The sequence below is a fragment of the Hypanus sabinus genome, chromosome 11, assembly GCF_030144855.1.
Source record: "Hypanus sabinus isolate sHypSab1 chromosome 11, sHypSab1.hap1, whole genome shotgun sequence".
NCBI classification, from domain to species: Eukaryota; Metazoa; Chordata; class Chondrichthyes; order Myliobatiformes; family Dasyatidae; genus Hypanus; species Hypanus sabinus.
In genome coordinates this window covers 85,268,715-85,281,356 of record NC_082716.1, presented here as the reverse complement: position 1 = coordinate 85,281,356, position 12,642 = coordinate 85,268,715, and the positions used below count along the sequence as shown (strand labels likewise).

The window sequence follows — 12,642 nt, the reverse complement described above, 5'->3', positions numbered from 1 at the left end:
ATCTCTACTCCCTTTCTTGAATAAAGGAACAATATTCGCAACCCTCCAATCCTCCAGAACCTCCCCTGTCCCCATTGATGATGCAAAGGTCATTGCCAGAGGTTCAGCGATCTCCTCCCTCACCTCCCACAGTAGCCTGGGTTACATCTCATCTGGTCCCGGCGACTTATCCAACTTGATGCTTTCCAAAAGCTCCAGCACATTCTCTTTCTTAATATCTGCATGCTCAAGCTTTTCAATCTGCTGCAAGTCATCCCTATAATCACCAAGAACATTCCCCATAGTGAACACTAAGTAAAATATTCATTAAGTACCTCTGGTTCCATACACACTTTCCCAATGTCACACTTGATAGGCCCAATTCTTTCATGTCTTATCCTGTTACTCTTCACATACTTGTAGAATGTCTTGGGGTCTTCCTTAATCCTGCCCGCTAAGGTCTTCTCATGGCCCCTCCTGACTCCTCCTGGCTCTCCTAATTTCCTTCTTAAGCTCCTTCCTGTTAGCCTTATAATCTTCTAGATCTCTAACATTACCTAGCTCTCTGAAGCTTTTGTGAGCTTTTCTTTTCTTCTTGGCTAGATTTATTATGGCCTTTGTACACCACTATTCCTGTATCCTACCATAACTTCCCTGTCTCATTGGAACATACCTATGCAGAACTCCACACGAATATTCCCTGAACATTTGCCACATTTCTTCCGTACTTTTCCCTGAGAACATCTGTTTCCAATTTAAGCTTCCAATTTCCTGGCTGATAGCCTCATAATTCCCCTTACTCCAATTAAACGGTTTTCTAACTTGTCTGTTCCTATGGCTCTCCAATGCTATTTCCAAAATGCTCTCCCACTGAGAGATCTGACACCTGACCAGGTTCATCTTCCAATACCAAATCAAGTACAGCCTCTCCTCTTGTAGGCTTATCTATCAAGAAACCTTCCTAAACACACCTAACAAACTCCACCCCATCTAAACTCCTTGCTCTAGGGAGATGCCAATCGATATTTGGGAAATTAAAATCCCCCATCATGACAACTCTGTCATTATCACACCTTTCCAGGATTTGTTTCCCTATCTGCTCCTTGATATCTCTGTTACTATTGGGCGACCTATAAAAAATACCCAGTAAAGTTATTGACCCCTTCCTGAGATATATGGGCAATAAGGAAGTAGTGCATACAACAACTTGCAGCTGTTATTCTACAATGTTCACTTTCAAGAGGAAATACTTGGAGTAAAGTGAATATGAGTGTGATAGGTGATATTAATAAGAGTTTGGTATTGTTGGCCAATAGTGGACATTTACAACGGCAGAGACAGTTTCCCTGTGCAAATACGGAAAAGAAAATGTTGGCCTCCAGGGACATTCCTAGGTTGTTTTCCCAACACTGAATCATGCTCAGGAAAGCTCTGTTTAAATTATATTTCTGCTTTTTCAGAGAGAGACAACAAAAATGCCATTATTCTTTGAGCACCTGTTGGAAAACGCTTTCATCCACATAAATGTGATTCACAGCCTTACTTGCTCATCAGAATTTCAGAGTGCAGTAATTCAAGCTGGAAACAATGGATTGAATTTCAATATATTGTCAATTAGGAGCAGCACCATGTGACTGGATTTCTAAGCCAAATAATTTGAAATATTGTGGAGTTCTTGATGCTGCTTAAAAAATTCCATATGCATCACTAATTACCGAGTTTCCAACAACTTTTCAACTTTTCTCAACCACCTGCTCTAAAGTGCACAAGAATTCTTGCTGCATTTCACACAGTCCTTATCCAGAACATCACAGGCAATAAGGAGTCAGTTTCTAACTCCATATTTTATTTACTGTGTTTGTCAGCATGGTCACATCAATCCATTCTGATTCTGCACTTCCAAAAGGTGACCTTAGACTGAGAACAACAGCCCAGTTAAGTTCTTGCACTGTATCAGGTCAACATTTTTCCAGTCCAACTCTGGCATCATTCATTCTGACACAGACCATTTCAAAGTAGCAGCCTCAAGAACAAAAATGCAATTTTGGAGAGGCTCATTGTTCAAAAACTCCCATATAGTGCAATCATAACAGAAAAGTTGCTCTACCAAATCTACTGTTTTTAGTCTTCGTCCAAGCATCTTCACATATTCCCGCTGTGAAGTTATTGGATATTATATTAAGGTATGTACTACTTTAATGAGCTTAACCACTAAAGTACTGGATACTAATATTCAACACTCACTGCTTTAAGATCACACAAACCACTACAAGCATCAGAAGCAGGCAACAATTCATCACTCTAAGTACCAATCAAATTCTCAGCTACAGAACCCGATTCTTCTGTTCTCCATCCATGATCATTGTCTATCAGCAGAAATTACTTTGTACTCTTTGTAAGTCAGTCAGAAGTTATGTGATGACTCAACTCTCTGCTCACTGTAATTACTTCCTTTTAGACAGATGCTTGGTCCTGATCTACTATTAACTGTCAAAGCAGGCAGCTTCTGAAAACTGTTGACTCCTGTGTCAGCCTTTTACTTCATTTGATACACAAAGTGAAAATCTGGAAACTAAGAATCAGATATCTGTTTTATACCAGAAATTTCAATTTTCACAGCCTCAACCACTCATGATTTCAGTTGTCATCTGATCACACAATGTCATACAAGGGGAGGGAGAGATGAAGGTAAAGAGGGACAGAGAGGGAGGGAGAGGTGCATGATCATTCTGCTCTGGACTTTCTTCACTACATCAACTAATTCAGATAAATTGAGATCCGCAGTCTGCTGAGGGCCTGATCAGAGGCATTCAAGTCAGGAGTCCAAAAAAGTTACAAGAGGTCCAAGTACGATACTAGAAAGTGATTTCACAGGTAAAGTGACAATTCTAATCCAAAACTGAATCAAGGGAGGATACCCAACAGTTGTGGCAAGGATTGAATGTTATCATCTCATAAATAAAAAATTCAAGTGACATAGGTGAGCTTCGCTTCCAGATGTGCTCAGTGCCTTCTATGCTCTCTTTGACCATCAAAACAAGGAGGAACGATCACAAGCTCCCACAGCCCACAATGACCTCGTGATTTTGGTCTGAGGCCAACATGCGAACAGTCTTGAGGAGGGTGGACCCGCGTAAGGCATCTGGCCCAGATGGGGTACCTGGCCGAGTACTAAAGATCTGTGCTGAGCAACTAGCTGGAGTGTTCACCAAGATCTTTAACCTCTCACATCGGCAGCCTGAGTTATCCACCTGCTTCAATCAGACTTCACTCATACAGTGCCAAAGAAGAATGCGGTAATCTGTCTCAATGACTATTGTCCAGTGACACATACATCCATAGTGATTAATTGCTTTGACAGGTTGGTGGTGAAACATATCAATTCCTGCCTGAGAAAAGACCTGGAATTTTCTCTTATTTCCCTACCGGTGCAACAAGTCCATATCAGATGCCCTCAGATTGGCTCTTCACTCAACCTTGGAACACCAGGACAGCAAGGATGTTATAAACCAGGATGCTCCTTATCGACTACACCTTGGCATTCAATGCCGTCATCCCCTCAAAACTAAACAATAAGCTTCAAGATCTTGGCCTCAGTACGTCCTTGTTAATTGGATCCTTGATTTCCTCAGTTGCAGAACCCAGTCAGTCTGGATTGGCAACAACATCTCCTGTACAATCTCCATCAGCACAGGTGCATCACAAGGCTGCGTGTTTAGGAGCCTTGCTCTATTCACTTTATACTTATGTCTGTGTGGCTAAGCACAGCTCCAATGCTACATTGAAGTTTGTTGATGACACCACTATTGTAGGTTAAATCAAAGGTAGCAACAAATCAACCTATATGCGAGAGATTGAAAATCTGGCTGAGTGGTGCCATAACAACCTCCTATTCAATGTCAGCAAGACTAAGGAGCTGATTATTTACTTCAGGAGGAAGAAACCAGAGGTCCATGAGCCAGTCCTCAGATGTTCAGAAGTGGCAAGGGTCAACAATTTAAAACTCCTCTGTGTTATCATTTCAGACCTGACCTGGTCCCAGCACATAAATACAATTATAAAGAAAGCATGGCAGCACCTCTACTTCCATAGGAGTTTGTGAAGATTTGGAATGACATCTAAATATCTTGCAGAGTACTCTTGATGCGTAGTGGACAGGATATTGACTAGCTGCATCACAGCCTGATATGAAAAAACCCTAACCCTAACCCTTGAATGGAAGATCATACAAAAATCAGTGGATACAGCCAGGTCCATCACAGGTAAAGCCTTCCTCATCAGTGAACATATCTACGCAAAGCGTTCTTGCAGGAAAGCAGCACCCATCATGAAGGACCCGCCACCCAGGCCATGCTCTCTTCTTGCTGCTGCTTTCAGGTCGAAGGTACAGGAGCCACAGGACCCGCACCACCAGGTTCAGGAACAGTTATTAACCCCTAACCATTGGGCTGTTGATATCTTCACTCAACTTCACTTATCTCATGACTGAAATGTTTCCACAACCTATGGATTCACTTTCAAGAACTCATCATCTCATATTATTGATATTTATTGCTTATTTATTTATTTTGTTATTATTTCTTAACAACTAGTTTGGGTAGTTAAGTTTACAGTTAATTTCTTCCCTCCCCCATCTAGCCAGACTCCAGGTTGCACCATTTAATTTTTGCAATCCACATGATACCTATGAACCTCCAACTTTGTGCACTTGTGTCCCAATGAGCTTTTGCCTTCCTTATTTTTGTCTCTGCAAAAGCAGATTACATTGAATAAAGTTATTACAAATAGATTAATTCTGAAGTGGCAATGCCCACTAAAGGAAAACTAGTTATGGATCATTCTGTGCTGAAATTGGGAAATATAATTTGTAAACTGAAATTGGAATTTCACATCTATCTCATATATGCAAATTAGTTCATTACATTTTATAACTAAAAATGAAGTGAAGACCTTGCAGATTTTGACATGAGAATCAATAAAACTTGCACAGAGAAATTCTCGCTTAAGAACCAATTGTTCTGGAATATTCAATCTTGGCATTATACATCATATTATGTTGCAGATAAGCTTGCACTGTGCAAGTGGGTAAATATTTTTATTATATAAAATTGAATTATGCTACCTGTTGCACTGAACCAAAGTCTGGAGGCAGATTTTTATCATTACAGTGTGAACTGCACTGGTGTTGATGAATACCCATTACCCTTGCTCGTTCCTCCACCATATTCAGTCCATCATTAACTTGCTGGATCTATGCCATTAATTAATTGCTCCACAGCTGATTAGACTGAAAAACAATGTCATGGGTGATTCTGTAATGACAATGTTTGGCCCATAATATTCTCAGCCTGAGAGGCTGACAACAGGACCATTTGAATTTAGATGACCCAAGCGGTCTCATAACTGCAATGTGCAATTCTTAATCATTTTTCAGTGTAGGGATCTTCTTCTTGCTTGCTTTGCTAGTAGTGATTTGCAATGTCCCCCTGAATGAATACTTGCTATATATATATATATATCGTACAAGGTAAAATTCTAAATACAAAACGCTGTAGACGTGTGGAACAAAATGTTTGGGACCATCTGTGAAATTGTGCTGATGGAGGAAGAGGCACACGATGTGACCCTGTTCCCCAACAGAGTCACATCACAAAAAAGGAATCCACTCTGAGACTTGCGGAGTGTCCTCAGCTTCTCGGAGATGATTAAGGAGGACCCATGAAATTGTTTTCATCATTATGGGCAGGTGGGAAAATTCTCAGGGGTAGGCATTTGTCATCTTTCTTAAAGATCTCAGTTGCTGTGGCTCCCTCCAGCAAGGCCTGGTGCTCCTACACAAGTACAATGGGATTGTAAGCTCCTCAGTGCCAAGCTTTAGAAATCCATTCAGAATAACATCGGTTCCAGGGGATGTGCTTCTCAGTTGAAAGATGACCTTGTCAAATTCTTGCCCATCTGGGTGAGAGCAGAGGGGTGAATGGTTTAGCTGGATTTGATATTTTGCTATGGCACGCAATTAAGGACACTTGTGTCAAGGGAGTGATAGCTAGTTTCTTTGAAATACCCCTTCCAATGGATTTGTCTTGTGAAGTCCTCATGTTGCCATTTGGCTAGGTAGTCCCTGGGCTGTCTGAGCTGCAGATGATCCTGAACATGCTCAAGAATCTGTATGCCATGGTTATCAATGGATTGCTGGATCTCCTGTGCTCTATCAACCCTCTTCAAATTTCTTGGTCATAGAGTTGTTTTGTTTTGTTATGTCTTTTCCTCAGGAGGCATGGTGGTTGCAGTTAATTAGCTCCTAGATCTCGGCATCTGCAAGGAAGTCTTCAATTTCATCAAAATCAATTCAGCTGTTTCAAACAACACTTTCCCCTTTCTAGACCCTTCATGTTCATCTCAAGGCATAAACAATGTATTGACATGTATAAAACAAGTGCAGAGACCATCTCCTTTGTCAGACACCTGACCATCTTGAGCTCCCAGTTACGTGCCATTTCAATTTCATTGACACAGACATTTAAAACACTTCTGTTTTTATTTCAGATTTGCAATTTGAGAAGAAGAAGCTAAAGTCGGATGTACCAGTATTACAGTGGCTGGAATTTCTGGAAGCAATTCAGAAGGCACTGGATATATACATACTAAAGAGGAAGAAGTATTCTAAAGGCAAAATGACACAACCGTGGCTAACAAGAGAAATCAAAGCCAACATAAAAGCCAAAGAGAGGGCAGATAATAGAACAAAAATCAATGGTCGGTTAGAGGATTGGGAAGCTTTTAAATACCAACTAAAAAAGTCATTAAGAAGATAAAGATGGAACACAAAAGCAAGTTAGCCAATAATATTAAAGAGGATATCAAAAGTTTCTTCAGATACATCAAGTGTAAAAGAGAGGTGAGAGTGGATTTCAGACCCCTGAAAATCAATGCTGGAGAGCTAGTAATAGGAGACAATGAAATAGCAGACAAAATGAGTAAGTATTTTTCATCAGTTTTCACAGCAGCAGTATGATGGAAGTTTCAGGTGTCAGGGGGCATGAAGTGTGTGAAATTACCATAACTAGAGAGAAGATGCTTGGGAAACTGAAAGGTGTGAAGGTAGATAAGTCACCTGGACCAGATGGTGTACACCCCAGAGTTCTGAAAGAGTTGGCTGAAGAGATTGTGGAAGCATTAGTAATGATCTTTGACTGGAAAATTGCAAATATCACTTCACTGTTCAAGAATGGAGAGAAGCAGAAGAAAGAAAATTGAAGGCCATTTAGTGTGACCTCAGTGTTGGAGATGTTGGAGTTTATTATTAAGAATGAGGTCTCAGGGTACTTGGAGGCACATGATAAAATAGATCATAGTCAGTATGGTTTCCTCAAGGGAAAATCTTGACTGACAAACTTGTTGGAATTCTTTGAAGAAGTAACAAGCAGGATAAACAAAGTGTACTTAGATTTTCAGAAGGCCTTTGACAACGTGTTACACATAAGGCTGCTACAAGGCCATGATATTTCAGGAAAGATTCCAACATGAATAAAGCAGTGGCTGATTGGCAGGAGGCAAAGAGTGGGAATAAAGGAACTTTTTCTGTGAAAGGCCTTGATAGAGTGAACATGGAGAGGACATTTCCCATGGTGGAATAGTCCAAAACCAGAGGACACAACCTCAGAGTCGAGAGGAGTCATTTTAGAATGGAGATAAGGAAGAATTTTTTTTAGCCAGAGAATGGTGAATTTGTAGAATTCTTTGACATGGGCAGCTGTGGAGGCCAAATCTTTATGTATATTTAAGGCAGAGGTTGATAGATTATTGATGAAGGGATACAGGGAGAAGGCCGGAGATTGGCGCTGACAGAAAGTTCTTTTTTATTTTTGTGGAGCACTTTCAGTAACTTAGCCAGGTCTAAATCAATGTAGTTAATGATTAAATTCACCATAACCTTCACTACACAAGCATTGCATTTAGCCATTTGAGGAATGAAGTAACAGAGGACATCCAGTGTATCACGAGGAGAATTGTGTTGAATCTCTGATGTTTTCTGATCCTTAGGGTTCTCCCAGGGGTGGGGGGAGGTCAGGAATCACAGGCAGTTTTAAATAACATTGTACATATACTAAATACACTAAGGGAAGCAGAGCATGAAAAGATGGCATAGAAGACAAAGATAAAAAGATGGCACCTCTTTAAAATTGAGCTAAGAGAAAATTCCTTAGATAAAATTAACCAATTAACAGTTGCACAATTACATCATGTGGTAATGTTCTAATACTTAGCCAATGGAAAATGGAAATATATATATGTAACTGCTATACCACCTTCTGCCAGTAAGTGGGGCTGAAACACCACGTACTGTGAAAAATACATACATTTGCTAAAACAAATCACAGATTATGATTAAACTATGACTTTAGTCTTACATTAATTCATCTAATATCTTTAAAAAGCATTAAAATAGTGGTTTTCAACAATAGTTTGCCATTCAACAGTGTTTCCCACACTCATACTTCCTTTACACTTATCTACACTTTTAAGTAGTTGCAGCATAGTTTCAAACTCAATGCCACAACCTCAATCTCACTTACATAATTATAACTACTTATTGTATGATGCATTTAGTTTGCAGGGTAAATTTTGTCTGTGCTACATTATGTCCTTCATTTGTTACTGAACTTGTCACAATGGTCGTAATGCTCTGGCAAATGATGTGGATAGCTTTAACTGTGAGTCAAACATGATTCAGTTAGTTATGTATAATGTCAAAAACATTGTACAAGCAAATCAAACTCACCTGCTCAGTTTTTCTTTACTACAAGTTGTGTTTTCATTTCCAATATATTGTTTTCATTCTACAGGGATCAGCTATCACATGTTGTTATTTTTTGCTGGTAAAGTTGAGATGAAAGTTAAACAATCTGACCATTGCTTCAATTTACTGGGTCCTTTCTCCCTCCAGCTGGTATTTGCTGATAGAATGGGGCAAAACTCAATTCCATTATGGCAAAGATGGGTATTTCCCCTTAGACCAGTGGTTTCATCAGTAAAGTGGCAAAAGCTCAAGCAGCAGTTTGTCCACAATTTCTTCAAGGGCATTAGGAATCGGCATTAAATGCCACATCTCAAAAAAAGGAATAAGTGAAACAGATAGGAGCAACCTGACGACAGTAATAAATGCATCATTTCATGAACTGAAGTCAAAATCAGGACAAACAGGGCACCCAGTTTGAATGAAGTAACATAATCAAACAACTAATGCAACAACAGGAAATGACCACATAAAAACATCCAGTCAAGATGGTGTCAAGAAACGATGTCCAATGTTGTGGCTCAGACCTGGCTGTCTTTTTGGGTTTATAGGGAGTTAGGGGTCCGGTTATGGCAGGAGCCTGTGTTCAGAGTTCAAGTCAGAGAGCTCCATGTCAGTGAACCCAGAGGTCAGGTTGGCAGGTGCTAAGGAATCCAGTGATCCTCAGGTTGGTGAGTCCTGAGTCAGAGGTCTATAAAGGATTCAGAATAGCAGGTGATGTCCTTCACCAAGTTAGAGGTCTGTGTGAGTCCTGGGGTTGAGGCCTGAAGGTCAGACCTATAATCCACGAGAGTTGGTGTCAAGGCCCGCTGTCAAATGTGACCTGTGAGTTCTAGGGTTGAGCCAGGAAGTTCAAATATATGATCAGTGAGTCCCAAGGTCAAGGCCCAAAGGTCAGACCTGTGATCAATGTGTCTATTAAAACTGGAGGCAACCCGGAAATACTGCTTTTTGTAACGGATAAAGCAAAGGTTCGCAACAAAGACCCCAATCTACCTACATGGGGTTTCATCGCTGTAGAGGAGGCCTCACCGGGAGCACTGGATACAGCAAAAGGCAGAATCATGAGCAATGAACTCAGTCTGAAATTCAATGAATAATGTGCTTCTGTGACACCATCATATACACTATTCACGTGCTAGTTTAAATTTCTACCATAATGCATTTACTTCATGGTCCGTGCAGTTTAAGCAAAACCATGGAACAAATATCCAAGAGGATTACCAGAAAAATAATAAATTTGAAAGATGAGTGAAAGTGGCCATAGGTATCATCTACAGAGAATTGAATAAAAGAACAGACCCAGGAAACATCATATTAATGGAAGAATATTCAGGGAATAAACCTATTTATACTTCCATGGATATTGTACAATAATAATTAGTTCAGCGGTAGAAGTTGTGAAGGCTTTCAAAATACCAAAGACAATGGCATAGTTACACAATCAACAAGAAAATCAAAGGGAAAGTCAGACAATGAGAATGCCAATGGCACACATTTAGATAGTTTGGGAATTGACTACTACGTAATTTAAAAACAAAGCAAGCACAACCCAGTGGTAGTAATGTCATCATCCTTTGGTTGTTTGTTAGCAACCAAAGTTGCGAGAAATGAAGAGAAAAGGAGGAATAAATATTGGAATGACAGTAACTACAGGTGTAAATATCCTTAAGTTGATGCAGAGAAATGAAGTTTCAATGTGAATGGCCAGAGATCAATTCTTATTTTATAGCTGAGTGATATAATTTGATAGTGGTCTCATTTCAATCTCAGAGTTACAAGTTTCTATTTATTATGACAGATCCTTTCAATTACAGATACGGAGGTAACTTCTTGAAATAGGCAGTGTAAACTAGTGAGTTTTTTAAAATCACTCATTTTCAACCTGGTGTTCCTCCATCACAAAGTTATTTATACACACACACAAAATTTTCAAATGATGATGAACTCCTATGCATTAATCCAAAAGTAATAATATGTGTCATTTTCTGGGAGCTTCTTTGGTGTTAAGCTGTAAGTACTACCATTGAGATGAGACAGAGCAACTGAACAATGTACGTTAAAAATCGTTATTTTCAGCAATAGTTTATCAAGGTCAATATCCATATGGTACATTACAATCACACATAAACTATTCAGACAAACAATATTAGTAACAGGAAGGATGGATTTCAAATAACATAACAAGACAAGTAGGCCAAGAGCAGTCTTACCTAAATATTCTATCTGAAGGCTGTTCACCCATCACTAGATCAAAACCACGTTGAAACATGGTGTATGGCCAGGGGCTGCAAAGAATAAAAAATAAAGCTGATCAGTTCTCAGGTTTGTTTTAAGTATTAACAAGAGATGAGAATAAGCCATACTCAAACAGAAATAAGCATCAAAATTAAAACACATTAAAAACAATAATTTAACATTGTATCTTAGTGGAGAAGAGGGGAAATACATCCAGATGAATTACATTAATATTTTTAGGTTCCAAGGTCATTCCATTCAAATGAAGAGTTAATATCAGCAGCAGATCACATTTTCCTCAAGAATGATGAAAATGAAAATATGACCACTGGTATATAATATTGAATACATAGAGTATACTGAATTTATACACACTTTTCTAAACTAGTAACCCTAATATTTTGGAACCAATTTGCTTTCAGACAATGCATTATAAATATTGTACTGCATTTCTTTTCCATTATAACAACACTGTCGATCAAGCAAATGTTGTTTGAAAGTTCTATAAAATATATTGAGTTGCAAGATTCACAAAGAGAACAGTCAGATTTCCGCCTGTAATGGGGTCTCCCAACTGGCATTGCTGGTTTCGGTCTGGTGTTTCTCATTGATGTCCTGCAGTTATCAGCTTGTAGGACAGCAGGTGTGACCTTTGCAGCCAGCTCTTGAAAGGATGTACCACAATACAGGCAACATTACAGCTTGGTATAGCAACTGCTCTACCCATGACCACAGAGAGCAGTGGAAATAGCTCTGCACATCACATAAACTGGCCTCCCCTCTATGGACTCTGTCTATACTTCTTGCTGCCAGAGTAAATCAACCAGCATAATCAAAGACCCCACCCCTCAGGACCTTCTCTCTTTTCCCATCTCCCATTGGGAAGAAGATACAAAAGCCTGAAAGCATGTACCAGCAGGCTTAAGGACAGATTCTACCCAAATGTTATAAGACTATTAAATAGTTCCCTTATAGTTGGATTCTTCATCTCATGACTTATCTCATCATTATCTTTCACCTTATTGTTTACCTGTATAATGATTTGAACTGTATGAACAGTATGTAAGATGTTCCTCACTACATCTAGGCACATAATACAATAATAACCCAATTCAAATTCCTTCAAGGTACCAAGGGAAAACATGCTTCAATACTGGGGGGGATGTCTTCCAAAAGGCCAGTGGACCAGGCTAAGGAGAAACAGATGATGCTGCAGACTAACTCTTTTACATGGATCTGTTGAGCTCATCCAGTGTTAACTCCTGGCAAGTGGTTGCCAAGAGCACCTTTATGATGTAGACAAGTGACTCAGTTACGAGGCATTGACAATGCAGGCAAATGCTCATACCTCCTCTGCTTGCCCCTGTGATCTGAGGGATTTATGGATGAGAGCTTTGAATCCCTCTCAATTACAGCACATGAAGAGATGCTGCTGAGATCTGTGGAAGCAGTTGAGATTGTTCCTGAGAGCTGGAAGCTAAGAGTGATCAGGATGCATAGAAAAAAATCAGCGTTAAGTCTCATGATATTTTATGAGGTTACAGGAAGGGTGAGATCACAGAGAAGACAGGCAATGTGGGTTGGCCCTTCAAACCGCATTGCCTTAGAGGAAATGTTTCTAATGGAAA

The 12,642-nt window shown here is 39.6% G+C and overlaps 1 protein-coding gene across 1 annotated transcript in view; it reads right to left on the bottom strand.

The window, feature by feature from the left end:
• astn1 (astrotactin 1) overlaps nucleotides 1–12,642 on the bottom strand; it is a 2,712,832-nt gene that overhangs the window by 1,164,438 nt on the left and 1,535,752 nt on the right. The window contains exon 9 of the mRNA XM_059984849.1: nucleotides 10,990–11,064. Within this exon, the coding sequence (XP_059840832.1) occupies nucleotides 10,990–11,064 (75 nt within the window). The remainder of the gene's footprint in view (nucleotides 1–10,989; nucleotides 11,065–12,642) is intronic.